The sequence below is a fragment of the Melopsittacus undulatus genome, chromosome Z (assembly GCF_012275295.1).
Source record: "Melopsittacus undulatus isolate bMelUnd1 chromosome Z, bMelUnd1.mat.Z, whole genome shotgun sequence".
NCBI lineage: Eukaryota > Metazoa > Chordata > Aves > Psittaciformes > Psittaculidae > Melopsittacus > Melopsittacus undulatus.
In genome coordinates, this window is record NC_047557.1 from 51310028 (window position 1) to 51337689 (window position 27662).

Genomic DNA, 27662 nt, shown 5'->3' on the forward strand with positions numbered 1-27662 from the left:
CAAGGGGTGCAGCGCTGGGATATGCAGTTTGCATAGCTCGTAACACGATTTCTTTCATCCCTCCCTACTCTGCCTTCCCCCTTAGCTGTGCCTCTAAGGCAAAGCATATGTTATTAGCCAGTCTGCTCCAGACAGATAGCATTAACAGACCGAAGAGCACTGCATCCCAGGTGAGAGCCACTAACTCTGTGCATGTGTGTGATGGCAACCTCCACTTCCACAGTGAAGCCTTCAGCAACCTCTTCAGTGTGGGACTGACCTTTCAGCACACCCTGCAGCCTATGCAACAGGGAGGCCAAAGAATCTGGTGATTGGTGAAACTGCTGGCATACAGTTAAAGGGGCAGTTTCCTATCCCCAGGAGAGAAGCTGAGGAACAGAAGGTTAGAGGGGAAAGTGACAACGAAAAAACCCACCTTTGCTCTCCAAAACCCGATTCAACCTTCCCACCTCAGCATAAGCATTAGCATCACAACACTTTCGGTGGCACCAGGACAATGAGAGAGCCAAGAAGGCACGCCCAGCAGCCACTGCAGCTACTCGGCTAAAGGGCAGGCACAGAGCAAAGCTAATATTGAGCAGATTTGGATGGGCTCTGCTTGCTTCCGGGGTCATGAGGTAGTATTCCTAAGAAAAGCACAACTTAGCACCCTGCAAGGAAGACAACAGATACGTCTCTCTTACTTAAAAAGAAAAGCTTTATTTTGATACATTAAAAAATCTATACATTTCTTAGACTAAAATACAGTTTTGCATCAGTATCCTGGCACAATGTCAGTTTACACAGAAAATCTAAGATTAGATCAGCACTGTTAATTTCCTTTCTCTTCCTGCATTCACAGCTTGCAGTATAAAACATTTCAAATTCTCAAGACAACAATAAACAGTGTCACATTTACTTTTCCCATTCCCAAAGGAGGTGGCATTCCACTGGAAAAAGGAGCACCTGTCAGTTGATCTTGATTCAATGTAAATCACTAAGCCAGTCCAGGGGTTTGATTGCCCTGTTCAAAGTATGAGTGGAAGAGGATGAAAAATTTATTTGCAGATGAAGCTTTGATAGACAATGCAAGTACTGTCAAGCCTTTAAAATCTGTTCAGAAGATTTTCCATTTTCTTTAGGTATCTGCTATAGTCAGCAACACCATCCACCAAATAGAAGTAACTCCTTTCTATAGGTATAGGATTCCACCTTCTTTCTTGCTCTGAAGAGCTCCAGAGCAAAATAAAAGCAGGGCACAGGGGATGTTGCTGTGAGATGTCTGTGAATCGAAATGTGATTTTTCTTAACTACTGTGAAGATCCTGTGGAACATTTTCTACCCGTGAAATCCTGCTCTCCATGGCCCCACCTAACCTCTGACAGCTGCTTTCTGGCCGACACTGAACACAAACCCACCTTTCTCTTTTCTTCTCCCTCACTCCCCGGTGAGACACTACAACACTGTCAGCAGTGTTCTTTCTCTCATGTGAGGGATTCTCCCTTTTCAGTCAGAGCAGGGCAGGACCCAACCAATGCTGAGACTGGAGCACACGTAGTATTCATTTGAGAATTAGAACTGTGCAGTGAGCGCCCAGCTTCTGCTGGGTTTCATGAGTGACAGCTTCCTGATCTCACAAAACCTGTCTGAAATACTCCCTAGCTGCTCCTATTTCACTCAAATAAGAGGGAAGTGGGTTCACTTGAGGAATGGTAGCCACCGATGCTGCCAGCGCCTTCCATCACATACACAGAGAAACCAGCTCTCTGTGTTACTGAAATTGGGTTAGTTCTTTTAAAGTCAGATGGTACTTTTGCTCTGAATTCTTGCAACTTTGGTTCTAAGGGGAGTCCCATATTTCCTCTATAGAAAAGTACCAAATGCTTAAAAGACTTAAGTCATCATACTCGTGTATGATGACTTGACCTCAGAGGAGTAGAATCTGATGGTGTTTACCAGTTTTCTGTTAGTTCTAACAGATTTCTGTCAAATGAATGCCAGATAGTTTAGCCTCCAAATGGGTATTTTTAGATGGATTCATGCTACCTATTGTCCCTAGAAATATTTTCATAATTCCAAAATCTCTGAAGAGCTTTGACTCGATTGCATTAGCTTGCAAACACTGCAAGACACATCACAGCGCCATCCCAGATCAGAAATTCTGCCTTTTATACACAACCCACATCACAAGAGACAAGTTTCATCTCATCCCTCATCTCTCCAAACACAAAAGAATAAAAATACCTTGAGAACAGTATTTGCTACAGAACACAAGAAATACAGTCTTACTAGTCTCCATTATATTTTGTTATGTGATGGAAGTAACAGCAGAGATGAAGTAGCTGAAAGAGCATTTGAAAATGAAATATTTAGAGTAAATTTCCATTATCCCAACAAGCAAGCTGAGTGCAAGAAATGCTTCAAATAAGCCTATTGGGTTTTGTTTTGGGAAACACATGGTGTTTTTTTTTCCATAATGAGGAAATAGGATTTCTGTGGTGATAATGTGTCACACAAGCTGTTCAAGAAACAATGGACTAGTGATGTTTAGATATAGTAAATAGTATCTGCACAGGCAAAGCCATGATTTAAAAACAGGAATGTTGTTAGGTATCTACTTTTAAATCTTGTTTCTAGGAATGACTGTGCCATGTTCAATACAGCATGTAAATATGCACTCAGAACCAAATGATCACTGGATGGTGATGATAAGTATATGTCTGCTACATGCATTTTATTCTGACTCTATAACATACATTCATAGAATACATCGTAACCACTCAGAGCAAACCACTAAAGTGCATGCCCCAAGGGCATATTAAATATGTTGTCTCGAACACTGGCTGCTTAATTGCCAGAACACTGATACAGAAAGGGCTCATTTTTGCTTTATATCCCCATTTTGTGCTGAAAGAGTAAGAGCTAGCATCCCCTGCTCCCTCAGTGAAAGGGAGCACTGTGGAGCAGGCCACTTGCCTGCGGCAAAAAAAGCCCTTTCAGAAAGAAGTAACCACCCTGAGAAGGTGCTATACGAAAATGCAGGGAGCAAGTCTTGGATTAACTCTTGGGTAAGTGGACCTGTGTACTGGGTTGGGCTGGGATGGAGTTAATTTTCTTCACAGCAATCTTCATGGTGCTGTGGTCTAGATTTTTGACCAAAACTGTGTTGACTAACACAACAGCATTTTACCTGTTGCTGAGCAGTGCTTGCACAGGGTCAAGGCCTTCTGTTTCTCACTCTGCCACCCCAGCAGAGCAGGCTGAGGTTGGGCAAGAGGGTGTGAGGGCACACAGCCAGGACAGCTGACCTGAACAGACTGAAGAAATATTCCATACCATATAATGTCATACTCAGCAATAAAACTGGTGTGTGTGGGTGTGTGTGTGGTTTCAAAGTAGCTGTTGCTTGGGCATTGGTCTGCTGGTGGGAGGTGGTGAGTGACTGCCTTTGCATCACTTGGGATTCTTTTCTTTGAACTATCTAGACACTTTTTATCCTTCCAATCCTCTCTCTCATCCTGCTGGGGTACTGAGCAAGCAACAGAGTAGAGGCTTATCTGCCAGCCAGGATCAACCCACTACAGTGTGTAACTGGGATTTTAAGTTCTCCCTTCTGTCTGGGACATGCTTTCCTAATGCAGAAAGTCCTTGGGTTACTATGCCAAGCTAAGGCCACATGTAAAAACCCATCCTGGTTTTGGCAGCTAGGAGTGTGAACATAAACTACAGAAAAGCTGAATAAGCAATTCTAAGGTGACCATACCATATGTTTAAATCTAGGGCAGCACTGAAACTGTAAAAGTGATGGGCTGCACTCCTAATGTCAGCAAGCACAGTGATGGAGTGATATCGTACAAAACAAAAACCCACCTCAGAACTTCAGGTCAGCACCTATTACCCCTCCCAATCAGTCCAGGAAATACCCTGAATCATTGCCTCAGGAAGGTGAGAAGACATGTGCGCTGAGATCAGTGGAACAAAGGGGAGCTGACACTCGGCCACTTGGCACTCCTTTGCTGGAAGAGCAGTACAGAAATGAGACCTAAAAGAACATAGTTCTCTAGGGCTGGAAGAGCAATAAATATGACACACTGTTGCTCAACTTCCAAATAAGAGAGTAAAATAATGTGAAAAAAATGTAAACACTTTAAAGAATGGTATGCTTTTTCCCTTTAAAACCTAGTTGATCAAATTCTACAAAGCAACCATTTGAGAAACCAAATTCTGGGAACCAGCAGTCCCATTGGCTTAATTTTTAAGCCCAAATAAGCCAAACTGAATCTCCAGTCCTCAATCACTAAGACTAAGTTCAGTGAACTTTCCAATGAGATTACTTCTCTGTCTCAGCTGTCTTACCTGCTTCTCCTGCAGTCTTATTCCTTGGGCAGAATCACTGTCTAGTCAGTCTAGACTGCTTCCCACAAAACAGGCCATATACTGGCTTTAATAACCAGCTGGCAAAAGCAGTAACCCCTCACAACTGGCAGACCCCAGCACCTCTACTGCCAACTAGTGATTTACATGTCAAGTGCTCTCCCAACTCCACTATCCCTATGAGGGAAGGAAAGCAGAGTCTAAACTTGTCCTGAAAAGTTGTCTCTTCAGATGTCAGTCTTCTGCATGCCTCCTTACACAAGACAGATCTGGAAGAGGGCCGTTTGTAGTCTGTTCGCAAATGAACCTCAAAGGATATTCAGAAAGCTTTAAAGGGCCACTGGAAAGCCTGCATGTGGATGTAATGCCTTTCTGGCATGACTGAAAAGCTCTGCATGCTGGATATACACTCAAGAATGGTGCACACGATTTTATTAAGAACTTGGTAATGATATAGATTTGCCACTTAAACATTACAACTACCCATAGAAAAGTGTTGCCTGTATCTTTTAAACACCATGTAAATAAAACAAATTTATTTTTAAAACAGGATAAACTGCTATAAAAATGGTGCACAGTCAAGTAATACAAAAATACAAAATTTGTTTCCAACTGCAGTTCTAGTTGCAATTACAGAGAAAAACCCCCACCCAGGACTTCCAGTGAGCAGAGAACATAAGCTTGTGGAACTGGTCATAGCAGAAATTTGTTGTCAAAAATGAACAAGATTCAAGGCTTCAATCAAAGCACCTTCAATAATTTCCAAACAAGATGGAAATTAATTTCTCTGGAAGCAACTGGTTATATGATAAATCTCCTGGCCTTGGAATTCAGTTTCTAAGGTTCATCTAAAGCCAGCTTTTAAATTTCTGTTGCTAACCCCCACTGATATACACAAATATCGGTGTTCAGTGCCACTGCTGTCTTATACATTGGTACAGCAAGAATGTCTCCTCTCCACAAACTTAAGGCTGCTGCAGTGCTTCTTCTAGATAGCCTGATCTCTAAGCTGAAGTGAAAGGCCAGTTTGAATTCCTAGGTTGAAGCTCTAGGCCAGTTAGCACTTACACGAATGAGTAACTTACAACTTTCTCCTGATGTCAGTGGAGCTACCAATTTGGTTTACTTAGAACTAAGTGTCTAAGAACTTGCAGGATTGGATAATTCTGTCTCCCTGCCTCCCCAGCAGCTATAATTTCTAAATGTATTTTTAATTTCATGTAGTTTGGGTTCTGTGATATGAAAAGAGTAAATCCTTTTAACTGGCTTACCGAAAGAAAACTAAACAAATTTACCAAATGGTTTATAGAAGCAGGAGTGAAATATTTCACTGTTGCCAAAAGGTAAGAGCACTGGTTAGCTACATGATACCGCATGTTTTTTAAACCTTTGGCAGCAATTTAAAAGTCTGATCCTCTGAAAGGAAGCACAGATACCTGCTTACTTATTAAACTTTTGTAAGATGAGTTGTGCATGTCTCTAACTAGACATACCACTCCACTCCATTGCAAACCTTCTGCAGAAGGGCTTTTCTCTTCCAAAAGATTTTCTTGAATGGAGTGATCAAACCATCGAGGCATTATTCATTTGTACAGAGCTCGTATTTAGTGCAATAAGTTTAAAAATTCCGCTCTGAAATATTAATTTTATATTAACAAAAATAGTTTTCTTAAAAAAATTGTAACAAAAGGAGTATATAGCATAGACAGAATCATGAATTCTTAGCAAATACACTTCTAAGCATTTACCATTACAGTATGCCGAACAATTTAACATCAGCATTTGTATCTGGTGAGCTTCCAGACTGAAAAGAAATATAAGTATCTAATAATAATAAAAAAGCATGTTCTTTTGTTATTATTTGATAACTTTAGATAACTATCCTGGCAGTTACACTTCCAAAGAAATGCTTCTCTGCCCTTTCCTGTTTTAGCCACCCGCTACAGTACATACAAATATGGATGAAATGACAGGTAAGGAACAGTTCCTTCCTCCTCCCAGAGCTCTCCAGCACTGAATGAAATGAAGCATACAGTACTTTTTTTGTACAGGTGTACAGTCCATTTCTCTTTCCATCCTCAGCATCTTTATCTCTAGTCATGAACTAATCATGAGTATGACTAAGACTGAGCTTTAACAATGTTATTTCAGTTGTTTCATGTGGAGAATTCATACCCTTCAAAGGAGCACTGCTGAAGTGTGAAGAAGGCTACTGAACTCAAGGGGAGGACAGAGGGCCATGGGTATGAGGGGTAAGTAGGATAAAACAGGAAGTTAATTGCATATAAAAATTATCTGTCCCCATTTTGTAGTTTCTATTTAATAGGAGATGCAAGGGCTCCCACACACCTGAATACCTGAGGAGTTGGTTATTGTGATATCTGATACTGATAAAAAAAAACTATGCTCAGCCAGGGCTGAAAAGTAAAGTGACTACTTGCAAACCTGTTCAAATAGAATGAACTCTCACTGAAACCACCTTCTGAAAAACTAAATTTGAGACTTTTCTTGATTTGAAGTTTTTCCTTACATATAACTGTCTTGACTTTAATGCAGATTTAAACAAACTAAGCACGTAAAACTCTCACTACATTAGCAGTGTCATGGGAAATCTGTTTCTACACCAGTCATCATTTCAGATTATCTTTACAATGATACCTCCTCCAGATTGTAAAATATCAGGCAGATAAGAATCAACATTTCCATGACCACAATGAATAATTAAAAAAATGGAACAATGATAAAGCTGCTTGTAAAAGCCACCCGTATGAAAAGAGTACATGTTTCACAAAAATAATTGTTAAAAAAAGTATTAAATCCCTGTTCCTTTTCTCTGCTTTTGGCTGTTTATTTTTATATATATATATATGTGTGTGTATATATATATATATATGCATGTATATATGTATATATATACTGTTTTGGAATGTCAATGGGTTCCAATATGGCTGGCTAGTTTCAAGATGAACTTGCTCCAGAGGCCTAGAAAACAAAGTCATACAGTACAGTCTTAGACAAATGCCAAAGGACAAGGAGAAATTGAGTCAAAGGGGTCACTGGAAATCACAAAGAAAGAAAAGTGAAAAGTTGGTTTTTTCTTGTGCCTTGATACAAGAAGAGAAGGTCCCAGCACTTAGGGCATTTCAGTTTTAGAACTAATTGTCATGTCTAAGAAATATTTGCATTTTAAGGAGACTGAAGCAAACCAGAAAAGATTATTTCTAAAAAAAGAAGGAAAAAAAAGGAAAAAAAAAAAAGAAAAATTAATCTAATTTTCAGATACCAAATTTGGGCACTATAGGCACTACTAGTACAGAATAGAATTATGAGTGACCCTATCCCGGATGTAACTGAGGCCTTTACTTGGGGAAATGTATAAGAAATTTTATGGAGGTAACTGCTGTGTCCTGTCCTTGTCAGAAAGTGAGATCCTAGTATTCCAGAAACTAAACAACTGGAGCTGAATGCCCGAAAACGGAAGACCATTTGAAAAAACATGGAGCAATCAGTTCCAAACAAGACAATCACATGAGCAGCAAAACTGGGAGTAATTCAGCAGGTGACACTCAGGGTTAGCCCCAAGGGCTCAGCATTTTTGCCAGCAGTCCTAGGAGGACTTTGGGACAGTGCTAGGCTTAAGCACCTAGAGTCATGTTCATAAAACAACAAGACCATCTTTGACTTGCAAGTACCTAGTTTGCCCTTTTACAAGCAGGGGCACAGTGAACAGGCTTTAACATCCAAGCTTTAGGCAGTCAAGTAAAAAAGGCTAAGTTGCAATCTGTGCTAGCACTGATGACAGCATAAGTGTAAAACCACTCAAGATAAATCAGTTGTTTGAATTTGAGCTTAATATAACAAAATTTTGGACTGAGATATCTTCTTTATGTGACAAGAGGGTTTGCACAACCAATTCTCAATAATTTTAATGGTGTCTTTATACCTACAGCATTTAGATCACTCTGAAACCCCAACATTAGTGTCTGTTTGAACAGCTAAAATTACTCCCAGAGTAAAATCATTAAATAAACATAGAATTAGTTTTTTAGATGTATAGACACAGCAGCAATAAGGCATAAGCAAATCTAGAAATTGGTATAATGAAATAGCAACACACGCAAAGCTACACTTTACACCAGGAACCCATTCCAACTTGGTCGAAAAGTGCTCATGCAACATGGCTTCATGTACATCATTGAAAAAAAAATCTACTGTTAGCATACACTTATTTAGATTCCCTTAGGTTAAAAAATTGTCCCATGTTAAGGAACCGAGTCAGGTCCCAAATACTCTGAGAAAGATGGAACAAAAGTTTATTTCATATAGTAACATTGCACGATGACAACTCATACCTTGCCCAGCCTGGCTCTCCATCATATGTTCTCACTTCTCCACCTTCCAAACTCATCCTCCTATCTGTTATCTGTACCATGATAGCTGTTCCTTAGTCCAGGCTACTCAGACATGCAATGCCTTCCTAACAGGCACACCATAAGTAAAACAGGCTGCAGAAGCATAAATGATGCATTGTTCACTGTCTGTGTATCTGACAGTGTGAGATGGAAAAAGCACACAAGAGACAAGCAACGTAAGTAGTTGGCAATAAAAACAAACAACTGGGAGAAATGTCATTTCAGCAGGTTGAAAGGAATCACTGTATCCAATTCCATGGCACTGTATAATACATAAAATAATTTGGTGAGAGCTTTAAATGCCTGGTCCTACTTTGCAACAATGGATGCATGCAGTAGTGTTTTTCAGGCTTTTATGGTGAACATAAGATGAACAAAAATTGTTCAGCTCATGGCTGAAAAGATGATTAAATTCAGAGTAGCCCAAGGAATTCCAGAGCCACCTTATTTTGAGAGTATTTAGCAATTGGGACTGTGTGTGCATGCCACGGAGCATGTACTACTAATCCTATTGAAATGATGCATTTGTTTCAGAAGACACAGTTCCTTTCATCTTACTTTTACAGGAGATGGTCTCAGCTGTGACAAAAACTCTGCCATCCAGGTGATAGGCAAGCTCACAAACAGAAAAAGCAGAACATCTTGAGTGATACAGAGAACAAAAACTTCTCCTGAAGAAGTGCAGTCAGTAAAGACAAAGAGGGAGAAGAAGTAAAAGTGAAACTCTTGGAGGATCGCCACCTCCTCATCTGCACCTACCATTGGTTTTAGCTCTCTGCCCTCAGCTCCACCTCCCCGACCAGCTTCTTTCATAGATTTTCTACTATTCTCCACAAACTCCTGAAAAACAGTAATGAAGTGAAAGAGCTTTCTTAGAGCAGACCCCAAACATCAAATATCAAGACAAAACTTTCAGATTTAACTGCTCAAAATGTCAACACAACTTGTTCCTCCCATTTCTCTTGTTCAGACATAGTCCACAAAATATCAAAAAAGCATGCCAAATAACCACAAAGGTCTCCCTCATTTAATTCTGGAAGCCAGAGAGTTATATGCCTTGTGTGCTGATAGAACTTTCACATTTACCACACAATGCTCTTCTTTGCGGGGCAGGAAGATAAGGGTGATTGTCGCAAAAAAAAAAAAATCCCTCCCCAAAAAAACAAAACCAAGAAAACCAAAACACCTCAAAAAGGAAAAAAATCCCACAGAAAAACCCAAAGATCACAGTTACTCCATCCCATCCTGTTAACTGTGTGTTAACATTAAAACGTCATTAACAGGGGCACTTGGAGACAATTACTTGCAAAATTTTGTTGATTTCCCCAACTTCCCTTAATTCAAACACTTAAATTTTTCACAGGATCAAAATCACCTATTCATGAAGATTAGCAAAGATTATAATTCAATTTTAAGTCTTTTTTTTTTTTTCTCTTAAAGGCAAGCATTCTGTAGCAAATTTCAGCAAACATTAGCCGCTGGTGCTCTGTGATATCAACTGCTCTCTAAAGAAACCCACAATGCTTTGATAAGTTACCTGTGTTATCTTCCAGGACAGCATGCTGCATTTTATTCTGTGCTAAAAAGCAACTCGTTAGCTACTATATACACTAGTATATATGTAGTGTTTTACCAAAAATTTAGTATTAAATTCTTGGCATGGTTTTCTAACAGGTAAATAGAAATTATATCTAGAATTCACGAGAATCTTCCTCTGGCCAACACATGAGTGTACATTTTACACTGACATATTCTACGGTTGACACAAAATACTGGTAGGAAAATTACCTACTCAACAACAAACTGAAAGGCTTAAGAGGCAGGATTTTTACATCTTGGTTTCTAGCTATAGTGAACAGAGAATAAGATGGAACAAGCAAATCAGAACTGAATTGTGCAAAAGGCCTGGATGTAGCAACTAGGCTACAGGACAGAACATAAACCCTGTTTTTATTGTGCATGATAGACAGTCAAATTCTGATTGCTGTCTACCTGAAGAAGAAAAACCCCAGTGTGGTCACTATCCATGTGTGGGGTAGAATTCTCCGATATTTTTTCTTTTTCATACCCCAAGACAGGTCCTTCTTAGGAAAGCATAAAACCCAAGCCTTTACACCTTGTTTTGCTTCTTTCCATTCTGCACTGTATTATTTAACAAGAAATGATACCCAAGAGTGAGATTCTGTAAGATGACTACTTATCTAGCAGTCAGCAAACAGAAGCCAATACCAGTGATGCCAAGGGAAGGAAGTATTATTACTTACTTACTATTATTTACTTATTATCATACTGCTTGCTGATCAAGCCATGAACAAGACAGCAACGCAACCAGATTAAAAAAAAACCCAACAAACAAAACATATTAAAGCCAGCTAGTGAGTTCACTTCCCTGTCAAAAGACCAATTTTATGGAACCATATCTGTAGATTTAGAGAACAAGGCAAAATTTACCATAAGTACTTTATCCATGTAGAATTCCCTCCCAGGGCTCCCATCATTGTATTTTGTATCGATGGCAAAACATAAGAAAAGGACATCAACAACCATTTCATAAATGGAAAGGAAGCAGTGAGCAACCAGGAACGCAAAGAGGCAGACAATGATGAGTGGCAGCACCCAGATGGTGTAATCTCGTTGGTAATTCAGCAACATGATCCCAGCCAAACCTGTACTGCAGACAATCAGGACCTGAAAAGGAAAACAGTAGACAAACTTAATGGTAGAAGGCTTTTGACATATTTAGTTTGGTCTAATACTGTTTGGGTTTTTCTTAACCTGTGTGCTTATTGTTTTGCAAAGGATTGATTTTGCTTGATTTTCTCTGTCTCATCTGCATACAGAGGAAAGCAAATCAGAACTCACATGAGGCACTTCATGTAACAGCCTCCACAGAACTATATTGTGTGTGAGACCCCAACAGCTACTTCACTGAGTACCAGCTTGGTCTTTGGGAATAATAAAAGGACTAATACAATTGTTGTAGTAACTCAACATTTTGTACATTTCAGAACCTAATATTATGAACTGTAGAACAGGTGAGCTTTCCTGTATTATGAAAATATCAAGTTGAACTGGTAGAGAAGGAAGATGATAGAGGAGGCAGGCTGTCAGCCTAGCACTGTTTTAACTGACACTAATTTTTATATGCTGAGCTGTTCATTTTAATATTCCTGTCACCTATGCATTTCTCTAATAATTTGAAAGACATCTTTTCAGGGAGATGTTTTCTAACACCTTTCAGACCTCTCAATAAAACCATGTTATGTAATTTCATTACCTCCCAAGCACCTACGCCTTCATTATGTGTTTATTACTTCTCACATCTTAATGGCTTAACTACTAGATTAAAAGATCGGACTATTGTACTCTGACTTAAAAAAAGTAGAGGAACGTAATAAGGAAGACAGCTGAGCCCAACCAGTGTCCAAATGCTTATGCATTTGAATGGATTGGTATTAATTTTTTTAGCAAATGACGACACAACATCATTCAAAGGATAGGAATAATTCATTGGATTAAGTTCCATGAAGTATACCTCCAACAGCTGGAGACTCAAAAATGTGACTGACCAGAACAATTATTCTAGTCTCCTTTTAATTCTCCAAGTAGAGTGCATACCAAGAAACAAGAATTTTAATGCATGTTGTATTTGAGGTGCAAGCCGTTGCTAAGGAAAACTTGCTAATATTTAGGTCTGTAACAACTGTATCCAGCAGACATACATACCTTTCCTAGAAACAGCATAAAATCCCCAACTGTGTTTATGGCAGCCACTCGCAAAGCATTTTCCACTAGAATAACAAAGGCATCCTTCGCTGAGGTGCAGAAGTTGGTACTGTTGATAGCTGTGGCTGTATATGCATTCTGGGGAAAAGAGATTGAAGATTTACTCATTAAGTGATCAGATATTTCAGATGAGAGGGTGGAGGGGGAAGATATGGCTTCTGAGTAAGTCACATAAGTTGTAAGAGGTTAACGAACAAAGATTCCCTTCAGAGATGTTGAACCAAACAGTATGTACCAGCTGACAGAAGACTATACAAGGTAGAGGATTACTATTCTTCTCCTCCCTTGCTCATCATTTATGCATTAACAAGTTTATTAAAAAAAATAATTAAATAGAATTTGCAATTTCTCTGCAGGAGGGTGAGCAGTGGCTTAACTACAGCAAGTAGTTAGAAAAATATTCTGGAAATACAAGAGTTTGGGAGTCATGCAAGTCCACCAAGATAATTTCTAGATACTTCACTCAACTGTATTCAAGGTTAGCCAGGACAATTTTCAAGGATTACACTGGGTTTAAATACTTTCTTCTGATTTTATTTTTTTATATTTCCACAAGCAAAAAAATGAACACTGGGAAAAGAGATATATTTTTAGATATACTTCAAAGAGGTGGAACCACAGGTCAGTAAAACCTCTTTTACAAAGGAGTCTGACCAGCCAGTGTGTTGCAGCTCGTGACTCTTTCCACTTTGTAAATTATAATGACAATTTGATGTTACATACAGGTTTTCAATTCTGTGAGCCGTAAATATTACACCTAGAAAAGCTTCCCTCCTTTTCACAGCAAACGTATTTTTTGAAACTCTTATGTAGTTTGACAGGGCTGACATGAGGGGGAGCATCTCCAAACACTAAACAAATTGTTACAAGGTTGAGATACTGTATTCACAAAGATGAATACTGCCTATTTTTCACCTTTGCAATGTAAACAAAGACTAATGGAGTGATTTGAAGTGTAATTTCAGTAATGGAGACAAGACTGAGCTACCATAAATCAAGTTCAGTTCCATTATATGGTACATTATGTTTTAGCCTCAAGACAGCATTCTGGGAATATATCTCTGTATTAGCAGCCCTTAGATAAACTTTTAATATTAAAAAGCTTACCTGATTTAAGTAGGTCAGGCACTTTTCTAGACACCAAAGGCAGCAGATGCAGGCTTTAAGCATACAGCGAGCACAAGCATTTTCCTAGGAAGCACAGAATGTGGGAAAACAAAGATAAAGAAGAAAACCAACAAATCTTAAGCAAACAATAATCTTTTGTGTTTCAGCAACTGACAGGTTGACAATTTGAACAGTCCCTCTCAGTTCCACAGTCCTTTAAAGAGCAGATATTCATGGAATCATACAATGGTTTGGGTTGGAAGGAACCGTAAAAGCTCATCTAGTTCTAACCCATTTGCCATGGGCCAGGTTGCTCCAAGCCCAGTCCTACCTGGCCTTGAACACTACCAGGGATGGGGCAGCCAAAACCTCTCTGGGCAGCCTGTTCCACTGCCTCACCACACTCATAGTGAAAAATTTCTTACTTGTTTTTAATCTACACCAAAGAGGGCTTCCATCCTCCCACACAGATTAAATAAATGTGCAAAAAACATCAGGTCTTGAGTTTCCGTAAGAAAATGTAATCTATTTCTCTTACTTTTCCTTTGAGTTGTGTATGAATATACATAAGGATCATTCGTGGTATCTTCACTAGTGTGATAATAAAAGACCCCTTTGCTACTGTTCCTAGGTGGTAACAAACAAGGCGATTAACAGATGCCAGAATAGGAGTAAATGGCAGATTCCTTTTCTCCCTGTTGAGAAAATGAATAAAGTAGGATGATCAGTATGTATGCAACATCATCTAGAAGTGCTACAAATTCTCAATAAATAACATGCAAAACGAATGTGTTATCTTTATATTAAGTTTCAGCATATATTGTTCACTCCACACTGTCAGTCTGTGTTAAGTCACAGTTTTGGCTTTAATGCAGTAACAGGAATAGGAAGGAATCAGTATGTCTTAAGGGCATGCTTTCTAGCAGCTGGCTGCACTACTGCTATCGCCAACTAGCAGCTGCTATAAAACTACATTTGATGGTGTGTAATTCAAAACCTTCCAAAACCAGTGAGAAACAACGCTAACATTTTTTCAGTGGGACTACTGATAAACTTGTCTTCCCCTTCTGTTCTGCTGGAGATCTCTGTGGGGACTTTGGAGAGGATATTACTATTTTTATTTATTAGGTAATTCCTTCTCTCTGATGTTCTGCATTTCTGATTTAGCTATTATATCCTTAAGGACCCACGTAATAAGCCTTAAAACAAGCTATTTTACTGCAATGTGGCTAGAATATTTTTAAGCTGTCAGATGAATACTCACATTCACAGGTTTCACTCCCTTTTAGAATTATTTATATTTTCTACCAAAGAAGCCACTTCCATCTCTTTCAAAGAACAGCTCTATTCAACATTTAAAGAATGGCTCTTCTTTATTAAAAATAGAAACATGATTACAAGCATATTAAAGGAACAAGTGCTAACATTTCTGTGTTTTCTTCCAGTTAACTTTCAAAGCTTAGGTGGGAGAAGCCAAATTCTACTTCCCGTTGGGCAAAATCACATAAATGATCTGAGTCTTACACCCAGGCACCCAACTACTACACCCAACTACTTCCTCCTTTTGAGGCAAATATAACTGAGGGAAGAGTCTGTAATGCAGAACATCCTGATGTTTGTTACCGTATGAGTCGAGAGGAATCATCTAGCTAAAGTGAACGAAGAGATGACATGTGTGAATTTTATATCACATTTTGTGAATTAACATCACATTTTATATGTCAATGACACACATAAAACATTTCTCCATGGATAACTTCATCTCATTTGCTGTGGAAAGGTGCTAATATGTAAAATAATGGGGAGGTCCCAATTAATGCCCTTTCTTTTCTTACTAAGTCACTTTTCAGATCAGAATTATGTCTTTAAAAGCACCAAAGGATAACAGTAGGGAGAAATGGGTATTTACTAACTTAAAATAAAATTCCTGTTATGGAATGACAAGATACAGTTAAAAAGAATTCACACTCAGGTGACAGAAAATACATAAACTTACCAAAGGAGTGTATACACCGCTAAGCAATCTATTTCAGAATGAAATTATCCTCTTTTTTCTCTATTTTCCTAGTTCTTTACTCAATCTAGTTTAATTATTCATGAAATTACATCACTGTAACATCTTGTAATAACTTTATAGATGTATTTCACTGGTATACTGGAGGACTTCATTATTAATAAAATAACAGAATTTCTGTCAGCACAAAAAATTAATTCTTTGCCTTTGATGTTGTGAAGACTAGGGCAGATAAGGAGTCAAATGTAATTCATGTAACAGCCACAATTAAAAAGACAAACCAATTAAACATTTGTGATAAGACTCATGCATTTGAAAAATATCTGTATGCATTATTTAAAACCCCATTATTTTAAATACCAGACACTTAAAAGCAAATGGCATGAATAAGAGGGTGGTTGCTGCATACCATTAGAAATTTTTGCATACAATATTTTTCATATGAAAAGCTAAAAACATACATGAAAAACCACTAGCTAAACTACATGTGTATTTGGGCTACTAATGCATTCTTCCTGGGGGTAACATCTTAGTTTTCCTTAAGTAAACCACCATTGCTAAATATTTTGTCAACATACTCTACTCATGCTGCTCTTTATCCAGAGGATTTGTATTTATACTGTTTGGAAAAGGCTTTAATAATATATATAAAAAAATACCTTATCTAGTTCCTGAACACTAAAAGGGCGGGTGAGGGTGGGGGGGAGTGGGCTTGTTTGTTGGGTTTTTTTTTTAAAGAAATGTAGTATGCACTATAAATATCTAGGCTGATATGTGGAGAAGCTTCACTGAACCATACTTTTATAAAACAGGTATTAATGTAATTGTTTCTTTTTTGCCAAAGTATTTCCACAATATTTCATATCACTGACGTACCATTTATTCTCACAAAATACTAACACAGCATCAGATATCACCTTTTTTTCCTGAAAAATTTCAGTCCTAGATGACTCAAATAAGATCTTTTAATTTCTTTTCTAGGGACTAAAACCCCAAGCTAAATTTGCTATTCTAAAAACAGTTTTTTACCTCTGTGAAGAAAAATTCTTGTGCATGAAATTTGGTAAAACCATCACTTAATAATTAGTATCGCCTTCTGAAACAGCTAGCAGATACATGCAGAGCAGATAGCATAAAGTATCTCTTGCTACACAGTTTAGTATCCAATAACAGCAGTAAAATATAGAATTTTAATGCACATTATTTTGTATCACTTTTTATTTGTACATGATCTTGTCAGAATCTACATGTAAATGATGACTATAATAAGACCTTAAGTAACCTTCTGTACGAAAGATTAATGAGGTACTGTAAATTTAAAAGGGCACTGGTTTGCAATTCAAATAATAATCAGTTGCTTTCAATGTTTTTTTAATCTTTACTGAGCTTATCAGCAATAATTATTAGCATCACAGATGACCTTCCAGGTGCATCCTGCTTTGTAAGCAACATCCATGCCCATATAATGTGCACACGTTACAAGGCAAACAAGACTTCAAGTCCTAAATATCAAGAATACCATCTATAACCAACAAACCAATTATGCAACTTGATATGATTTTAAAAAGTCAACAAAATTCAACTGCTCCCCACCTTTCGCAATGGAAACAAGTATTCTCCCCAAAAGCTTTATCCCTCATTCTTCCTGCTAAATCAATTTCTAGGCTACTCACAGTAGACTTAAGTTGTCCTTACCTTGTAAAGTAGTATGTTACAACAGCCCCTGCTACCGTCATCTGCTGACATGCTAGGATAAACTCGCTGATCCAGATGAGTCCCACTAAATGGTACCACCACATGTATTTCAAAGGACCTACCATTCTAAATTCAACAAATCCTTCTTCATTTGGGACAGGACTACCTAGAAATAAATGAGGGTAAAAAACAAAATGGTGCTTACATCAACAAAGAGGGCAGCATATGGCATTAGCAGTTCATAACTGGCTACAGCAGAACCCATTTAGCTCCTACTATTAGGTCTAAATGTCATGTTTAGGAGGACTGTTCATTAGAAAGATACAGCTTTTGAGACAATCAATATAATGGCATTTGAAAAAAGCACTACAAAAAATATTCTGAGCATACTCAAAATCCCACACTTTAATTTTTAGCCACATGGTAAAAATTTCCAAAACTAACCACCATTACGTAGCAAAAATTTTCTATAAACATAGTAATAGACTGCTTCAGTCATTCCTAATTTCAGTCTACTCCTCTGTTGGTATTATTCATACAGTAAGAATCAAAATTAAACTTCACAGCTCCCTACATCTAGATGTCAAAATTAACAACCACTTTTTGTTTCCCCTATGATCTTTGTTCATGTATTTCAACAATATTTGTAGCTTTAAAGGTATTCACAGACATGAGGAGCAGCTTTAGAGAGTCTAAACATACAATTTCATACATTGACTGAGAGCAGCCCTGAGGAGAAAGACAAAGGATGCTGGCTGGTTAGAAGTTCAACATGACCTCGTAGTGTGTGCGTGCAAGCCCATCGAACCGTATCTCAGGCTGCACCAAAAGAAGTGTGACCAGCAGGCCAAAGGAGGTGATTCTCTCCCTCTATTCCACTCTCATGAGATCCCCCTCTGCAGTACTGCATTAGTTCTGGGGACTCTGATTTAAGAAGGATGTGCACCTGTTGCAGTGAGTCCAGAGAAGGCCATGAAGATGCTTAGACAAGCACGTCTCCTATAGAGACAGGCTGAGAGAGTTGGGGTTATTCAGTCTGGACTCTTTGTTTAATCTAAATAGCAGTATGACGCACTAGACTGATAGCACGTATTAGAACCCTCCTAGGATAAGCTCTAGTTTAGTATGCTAACCCACATTGAGATGTTTCATACAACAGTTATGTGAACAGCTGATGTGGTTGAGAAAAATACTGTAAGTAACATCATGTTACATCAAGTGTAAAACACTTACCTTGAACACCATTGTTTTGACTTAACATTGATAGCACCTTCTCCACCTTCTTAGCTATGCTTTTGCATTTACATAAAATAATTAGCATTTTCTTGTGAATACACTGAACTATTGAAATAATTTTGGTTTTAATGAACAAGTTCTTCTTAAGTGTAGGTTTCTTTTTATGTTTTCCTGGTTTGGATTAAAAAGATCTGTACCTACTTGCACAAAGATTTTGTTCAACTGGTATCAGTGAAGATACTGAGTGCACATAAAGCTAAAGGCATACATTAGTCTTTGCAGAATCAAGGCGAATTAAAGAGTTCTGTCAGTAAAATATAATATCAGCCTAAATTCTGCTACAAATTTAGTCCCTGTGCAGTGGTCTTTAACTCACAGAGTGAAGCATGGAACTGAGACTTAACTCACTTTCAGAGACAAACATTTTCTGCACGTAGCACAGCATGTAATGAAAATTTAAAAAAATCAACAATAATGAGAATGAGAACAAGAACACATGAATCCTATTACCTCCATCCCTTGCTAAGTGGCTATGAAATAAAAAAATACTTACCTTGCATTACCCTGAAATAGCTCTGTGACTTGAAACACTGCTACTATCGGAATGGCAATAAACAATAAATTCAAAAATTTTTGGTTTTTAGTAATGAATGATAGTATCTGCTGCCTACAACTTATTGCAAAATAACACAGTCATCTTCCATTTTAAAAAGCAGTTGCTAGGTTTCTGTGCTGGAGTAACTAAGATTAGAACCTACAGAATCAAATAATTTTAGAACTTCTTGTCAGTCCCTAAACACAAAGCTCTCATGTTCTATGCTCTACGCAGCAGGCAGAAATGGAGAGTAGAGTGGCTGCTCTCAGAATACAAACAGCAGAAAACCTCCCTAATAATCCTGGAAAATACAGGAATAATACTGGACACATAAGTTACGAACAACTGAAAAGTACTTCTGGTATATTTACATTTTGGGAGACTAGGTGCAACAGCCCTTTCATTACTACGTCTTCATCTGTATGAGTAGTGACTACAGTACAATAGCTGATGAAATCAACTGCAAGACTAGGCTGGTTTTAACCTGCTTATGTAAAATTAGTGGGAATTATTTTAAAAAAAAATTGTAATACCCTTCTTATTAATGGAGTTTTCCGGTTTGCAACATGCCAACTTGCGTCAAATCAAAAAGCCATCCTAAGGCACAAAGTGGGAATGAAAACTTAAACACACAACTTTCTCAAAACAAGTGTTTTGAAGTCATCGAAGCAGACAAGAACAGGAGCACAGTATGTGTTTTGGGTTTTTTTTAACAAGAGGTTCACACATGCTTTTTAACCAATTCTGCCTGAAACCATACAAAAATGGAGCAGAATTTATTTAAAATAAGCCTGGTAGCTGCTTACCTGTAGTACCAAGGAAAAGCAGGACTGTGATCCAGTATGCCCAGAAGAGGATAAGCACAAAGAATGTCCAAAACGGCTGGAAGACTAGCAGCGGCAGGTGAATGAAGACCTTGCCAGCCACATGGAACAAGGCAATGGTGAGAGCTACTCGTTTACGCATAACTAGCATTATCAAGAACAAGATAACCTAGAGGGAGAAGTTTCAAAATCACATTTTAGAGAACTGAAAAATAAGTAAGCTATCATTTTGCACAGCTAGGATATTCAAATGCAAAAAATTAACACATGCTCTATCTATAGAATCACAAGATCAAAAGGCAAAATCTGTATCAGCTTCTTCTGGTGAGAAATTATTTTCCAACTTACACTTCTGCAGAACACCGATCTCATAATTATGTATTTGGAATCATCATCAGGCTCAGGCTGATTAGATTAGACCAGAGTCTATCCTCAGTTGTTTTATAAACCAGTGAACTCAGCAAGATGTAATGAAAAATACCATTTAACATTTATATTTGAGCATGGTGTGGTGGTCTCGTCATATTAAGTTAGTTAAATATTGTCAAATTTTAGTAGTAAAGTCAGTGACTCTGAAACAAAAAGCAAGGCCTAAAGAAGATAAATTGGTTCTATAACCAGTGTTAGTATTTCAGCTCACAATGATGTTTTTGTTAATGAAAAAAGTTTGGGAACAACCAATTTCAGAAGTAGGAATGGTTAAAGGACTTTAAAATAAACTGAAATGACTAAGTACCCCTGAATGGGGAACCTAAGAAAAATCTTGTAAGTGAAATTGGATTGGGGGTCCAATATCGTAGCTATTCTTGGAAGTCCCTGTGGACATTTTGTGGTAGAGGAAAGTAGCTGCAGGGTTAGGAAATCTCTCCTGACTCAAAATTAGGTATTAAAGAACAATGCCTAGAAGTAAAAAGCAAACAAACAAACAAACCCACTGCAACAGAGCTTGAAGTAGAAATAAGCTCTTAAAAAATGTGTACAACATAAACCTTTCACCTGAATAAAAAAATAAGAGACCACCAGAACAATAAAATAATAGTCAATAGCAAAGCATACCGTGAAGACTGTAGCTGCAATGGCATAGATCAGGAGAGCCTGAAGATTGTCTTTGGCTATTTGAGTCTCAACAGCACTGGCAGATATTCGTTCCCTAGCATACAGCCACCACAGGACTCCTGTACCACCTATGTTTTAGCGAAAAAAAATGACAGGGTAAATGAAAGATGCTCCTTCTGTGTGACACTGCCAAACTACCTAGCAGCAAAGGAACTAAACAGTTTCTTTTGAAGTCTAGTTTGGTAAAGAATACACAGGGGCACTGATGCTTAACCCAATAGGAACTTTGAAGGAAGAACTGCTTAGTCCTCTTCTGTTGCCTTCTTCTCAAGAGGATATACTCCTTTCCCAGTCTCATCCCACTATGACCACTTAAGAGACTTGCAGCTCTTTGCATTTCAGGGTGAAGTGCATGAAAGAACTACTTCATGGGGAGCCCTAAGAATGAAGATCACACCTTCCATCACACATGCAATAGAGAAACAAAAATAAAAACAGTTACATGGTAGGATATATGTTTATATGTGTATAATAAGATAGGGAAACAGAGAGGGACCTTTGGATTAGGGTGCAAAATAACAAAATGAACAAAAGGAGTCTACAACTCCTGAGAAGACTAATAAAGAAAAGAAGGAACAGCCCTGATGCTGAAAATGGCACCCTGGACTACTGACACATAGCTACCTCTTCTTCGGGCAGTGTCTTTTGGGCACTGGAACAAACATCAGTGAAAGGCACAGGAAGCCAGTATAAATTTCTCCTAACCCTGTTACAGAATCCTAAATCTTGTGGCCAGAATATCATTCTCCTATTCTAGCTACCTGTCCAAGGTAGAACATTTCTTAAATAGAGGACTCCAGCCCCTCAGACAGATGAGACCTCCCCTCTGAGATACATATATACATATATATATATATATATATATCAGACTTCTCTAGACATCACAAGTCATTGCTGAAGGTACTCTGCTCAGGTCTGAAATGGAGTATGCTCTTTTGGCAACTCCTAAGCAGTGAATACAAAACAAGCAGTATGTCTCACAATTGTCATGTTTTTGTTCAGCTTGTGTAATGGGTGTAACTTTTTTAGAACAGAACAACAGATGGCAATAAGTTATTCAACTCTTTCACTCAAAGTTTCTAAAGAGAATGAAAAAAAATATTATTTTTTTTTAGCTTTTCTGTGGTCACAGAGCCTAAGACCAGTGACCAGAAAAAAAACAAATGATCCTAAAAAAAACATAGATGGTCTGATTTTTTTTTCCATTCCTTGCAGTTATAATTGCAAAAATTAAATTGCTAGTGCTCCCTAATATGATTATTCTATTTTCATTCCTTCCCTACAATTGTCTCCCCATATATTTGGCATAGCTACTGAGTATCAAGAATAGAAAGCTCTAGTTTTACAAATGCAAAAGTTAATGTGATAACCTAAGGCTATTTTCATGCAAGCTGTATAATTTTGTATGAGGCAGTGTGTAGCCATTCCAAAGAGAGCACAGCTGGCTGCATTTCATACATGATCTAGATCATGCAGAACTTTCCAAGTCAAACGGAAATACAAGATTTCTATTAGAAATGCTAGAAAAGCATCTTTGCTTCCTCTCCTGAGGAACAGCTCTTAGATACACCTACAGAGCTATCCAGATGACTGAAGGGACTGATCAGTATGACATGGTTATGTGGACACATCTACATTCCAAGATCCCCTGAAGTTACATAAATAGTAAGTTGCCCTTTGATTCATGCATGCTTAAGTATGCCCAGTGGGTGGGTATACCATCAGACACATCCAGACTAGCTGCATTGCTGACATGCTCAGAAGGCAGGTTAAGATGCAGGAAATGCTTAGGTCTGTGCTACAAGTGCTGTGAGGAATATCCCATATTGCTTACATAGGCTATAATGAGCTAGGCTGACAGGAAGCTTGCCAGCCAAGCAGCGTGCGCAGCAAGCCTCTAAGAAGCAGTGCGCTCTCTGGGACAGAACTGCAATTACAAAGGTGGCTTTTTTGCAAGACATATACAAGCGACTCAATGGAAAGCTGAAGGTAAATGAATGGTCTAAGATCTTTGCAGGATTGTAGCTGGCCTGAGGACACGGAGCACAAAGATTAGAACTGGGCACTCAGAAAATGAGAGACAAACAAGACTTACCAAGTGATCCCAGGATGACAAGAATTGTTAAAATCCAGACAAGTACTCTTGAAATGTACCTGATTATAACCATCAAAATCATGGACAACACTGCAAAAGAAGAAAAATAAAATAAGCAGAGAAATTATGTCAAGTAGAAATTCCTAATTCTCCCACTGCACTAAGATAACTGCTTTAGAAGGATTTTTAGACAGATTTCTGAGCCTTACAAACTCACTGCACAGACAGTTAAGTATTTTAGGCACCTCTACAACTTCTGCTTTTATACTGTTGACTAAAACAAAGAAATCATAAATACATTTACAGAGTACATTAAATACAAGACACAATGCATACATACAAACAGAGATGTATTTAGACAATGACAAAACAGACAGCAAGACATGATAGTACTCCAAGTCTGGTAATGTAAGCACACCCCCTGAGGACCAGAGCAGAATTTGCACTCAGGTACACTTGTTAAACAAGTGCAGATAATGTGATGCTGTGTATTTCAAAATGTCATGCCAGTAAAATGTAAAAAAAATTATAACTTTATTTTCAATATTCAAAATGAGCTCATTAACAAGCTTTGTTCATATAGTCCCACTGCCATTCAGGAACTGCATGTTAAAAAGCCCTCTACAATCTCAGCCAACTAAGATTTAGTGAGTGGTGAATGTAAATGCACACATGTATTCCTGCATATACATGTTTGTGTACAGCAGTTACACTGGAACCTGGCTTTGTGAATCACACAATCTTACCCACTGTTTAAAAATAAATAAATTCTGTAACTGTGAAGGTATGAAAAATATTTTGTAAATTAACTGTATGTAAAAGTCTGTACTAGCTTCTGACTCTACCTGAACAGTAGCATTGCTAATCAGCCGCTAGCTTTCAGATGCAGAACAGTCTTTCTACCGTTACTATCAATTACTGCTGCTGTCAGAATATAAGAATAAACAACTTTCCAATCATAGTTGACATGATACTGGTCTTTTGTGTTTCTGGGGTGTTTTTGTTCTGTTTTGGTTTTGGGTGGTTGGTTGTTGTTTTTAAATGGGATCTAGCATCTATTTTTGGTGGATTTTTTTCATTTGCCTTTTTGTTACCACAAAGGCAGACTGAAAACAAAGAACTTCTTTATCTGGTACAGCTTCAAAGTGTGTCTTTCTCAACCACACACAGCTCATATACATGGCTAGTATCTGAAACTTCACATTTTAGGATTCAAATTTTATACTTATTAGGAGTATACAGTCATTAATAATTTATGTGGGTGAATAGCATTCCACCTTAATTCACAAGACTTAAAACAGCACTTTGGTGTAGTACAATGTGTCATTGTATAGGCCAGAGGCATCTTGTAGCTGTAGAAACAAGTTAGCGCCTCTGTACTGCTGAGATTTTCAAATGCCTGAAGCTTTTAATTTTGCAAGATGGGGAAGAAGGAGGTAACATACAATAAAACAAATGAGCACTTAAGTTTTTTGTTTATCCAAAAAAAGTTCTAATGTCCTTGCATAAGTATGTTAAATGAAACAAACTAAAACCCCTACATTCTAGAAAATAGTGCTATTGTGCATTTCTCACCCTGTCCTTTTTATTTGAGAACAGTTTATTTGGAGTTGGGTTGGGGGAAAATGAGTATTAGAAATGGGAAAGGGGAATACTATAATAAAAATAAGGATAATGGGAATGCTCTGTTAACTGTACCAAAACTAATGCTGGCTAACCAATAGTCACACATTGTCTATCTCATAATCAGTGCAAGCCGAGAAAAACCAGGAATGCATACACAGATTACTTCTGAGTAAGTTACACAGCTGTCAAAGTTTTTAAAAAGCATTCTGAACAATTTTTTAAAAGGGCTTAATGCTATAATTAATGTTGCTGTCTTGTATTGTGGGTAGAGGGTGTTAACAATCTCCTAATGCAGTACTAAGAAATAGCTAGTAATGAGAAAAACAATTACCTAGTGATAACAAGCAAAGTCCCATTATAATCTCTTTGCTGGTCATAACTCCACTAATCAGCCTGTGTAAGACACTACTGTCACTGACAAAGGTGATCAGGGCCTCTGCAAACTTGGCATAGCAGGAAATGTTCACAGGAGCACAGCGATGGAAGAATGGAATAGGTGCACTGGTGACACAAGAAAAAAAATCAGAAAAAAAAATTACTCCTACTTAATATAAATGCCACATCAACACACAAATGAAAGGTGAATAGATGCAACCACTCCACCCTCATAACATCATAACCAGAAACCATGTGTTGAATGCACAAGTGCTGCTGGAATGAGGATGATCATAATGAGAAGTGATGCAGTTCTTACAAGTGACCGTGAGAGGCTGGCGTGCACAGTCCAATAGGAAATTATTACCCTCCCACCCTTAAACAGCAAGGCTCAGAAAATACATGCTCCTATTTCCACTTAAACATCTCTCAATCAAGTGTCAGGTGGTGAACCAGCAGCTGAAACAATGCCTTTCACTCATGTTAGAATAGAATACTAGCCCGTATTTGCAGCAAAAGAAATCCCAGAATGACAATACTCTTCTTGCAAGCATACATTCTATACTAAAATATATCAGCACTTTCACCTGCTGCCAAGCAAAACTTACCTATGTATTCTTAGTTTTTCCCATTCTGAACTTGCTCTTGTATTGAAAATTACAATCACAGGGTTTACTTTCATTAGCTTTGTAAAATTACGCACTAAATTCTTTGCAACACATGCAAAGATGCCTATATATTGTTTCATTATTCCTGAAGTGTTTTGGAAGCATCCTCCCCAAAAATATCGATACTATGCACTAAACTTTGAAGAATGCTCAGCAGAACCCGTTATCAACTCCATCAGAGGAAGATACAAGAGAGCAAAAACTTCCCTTGAAAAGTGGGTAATTTTGTTTTCCAAATGTTTCTCATTAAGTAACTGCCTTTCTTGCTCATAAACTATGTCAGATCTCAGAGTGGCCTATTACATCTTTTGATCAATCTTCCCGATTGCACTTCATACACAGTCCATGAACTACATGTTCCTTCCTGTAATCGGATCCCGTTAAAGAAATACCTTTTCCATTAAGTCAGACTTTTTTTCTAACCTCTGCATTTGTTTCACCTTACCCAGGCATCCTAACTTTAAAGATTTCAGTGAACTATAGCAGCAATGCACATAATCTTTTGCAGTTTCCCCATTCAGCAATGACCTATAAACCAGCAATTTTCTGTACTCAATAACTATTTGTTAAGCCCATGCCTTTCCAAAATTCTGTCATTCTAAGCACATACTAAGTAAACCACCTGCCTTAGATGCACCCTTTTTATGCATTGTTTTTTGTGGGGAAGTTAAAAAAAACCAACCAACAAACAAACAAACAAAAAAAGCATGCTGAAAAGCATTAGTGTGTAATGATCTAATTTGGGAGAACTTATGATGACCTGCCACAGCTAGGTAATTAGCAGATCCTACTTTTTGTTTGAAGTGACTGATGTTTGTACATGATATGGTTTTAAACTTACTGTGCTGAGTAGGTCAGTGCATTTGGAGATGCTCATATTGACAGTACACTTTTGGGTAGTAATGAGAACAGCTGTTAAGCACAGCAAAGTAACTGCGAATTAGTCACAGTTGTTAAAAACCAAATTAAATCCATAATGATGGCTTCCCTATTTAAAAGGTGGTCCGGGTATCCTCTCAGCCTCTTACAACATAGCCTGTTTTGGAATATGCAGCATACTGCAGTTGATTATATGCCATTATACTGGAAAAGACTGAAATTTGAGAGGTTAATTTGTTAACTGCTCCAACTTTGCACAAACCCTAGACTATTTAGAAGTTGTAAACACCAGTAACAGATTTTAAGCTGGGGGTAGGCAAAGGACTGTCATTCCTACATTCAGATATGAAAATATTCATTTTAGAAAGGATGAGTAACTAATGGGTTTAAAATACTGTTTCAAAATACACTCCGAAAGAGGAAACCATGCTTTTTGCACAGTTTGTATTACTCATTTAACATCCCTTAAGTTACAGCAATTTCAGTGTACATTTTAAATTACCTATTTCCATGTGCAGTAACTAATTTCTAACAATGCTACAATTAGTTAAAAAAAATAGGTTAGTCATTCCTACAAGCTTTCCTGTATAAATGGGATTGCTGAGAATCCACCTTTTGAGATCTGCTGCTATTCCAGTGGTTCTGACTGCACAGGTGAGGTAACGTGTCTTGTCTAATAAAAAATATAATAATAGACCTGAGCTATTTTATATGGCCTTTTGATTATAACTTGGTATATTACATACTAAAATGGAATGACAAGTTTCTGAGAATAACAACATGATGCTTGATTGTGGACAAGAGTTAGTAAAGTTCAAGCCAGGAGATAATGCTGTTAAAAAATGTATTTTATGATGGTGTTACAAATTGTATTTTTAAAG

The 27662-nt window shown here is 37.8% G+C and overlaps 1 protein-coding gene across 3 annotated transcripts in view; it reads right to left on the reverse strand.

Annotated features, from left to right (window-relative positions):
• Positions 1 to 679: 679 nt before the first annotated feature.
• SLC44A1 (solute carrier family 44 member 1) overlaps positions 680 to 27662 on the reverse strand; it is a 71029-nt gene continuing 44046 nt past the window's right edge. The window contains exons 6-17 of one of the 3 annotated variants that reach the window (XR_004081345.2): positions 25191 to 25360; positions 23234 to 23323; positions 21079 to 21206; positions 20005 to 20191; positions 17368 to 17533; positions 14197 to 14353; positions 13659 to 13742; positions 12492 to 12629; positions 11217 to 11453; positions 9525 to 9605; positions 8706 to 8899; positions 7277 to 7335 (exon numbers count right to left, since the gene is read on the reverse strand). Coding sequence is in view for 2 of the 3 variants with exons in the window: in XM_031054128.2 (XP_030909988.1) it covers positions 9315 to 9605; positions 11217 to 11453; positions 12492 to 12629; positions 13659 to 13742; positions 14197 to 14353; positions 17368 to 17533; positions 20005 to 20191; positions 21079 to 21206; positions 23234 to 23323; positions 25191 to 25360 (1648 nt within the window). In the remaining variant the exon portion in view is untranslated. Of the gene's footprint in view, positions 7336 to 8705; positions 8900 to 8953; positions 9606 to 11216; positions 11454 to 12491; positions 12630 to 13658; positions 13743 to 14196; positions 14354 to 17367; positions 17534 to 20004; positions 20192 to 21078; positions 21207 to 23233; positions 23324 to 25190; positions 25361 to 27662 lie in introns of those variants that run through there. The other 2 variants (XM_031054130.2, XM_031054128.2) reach the window with 2 other exon arrangements.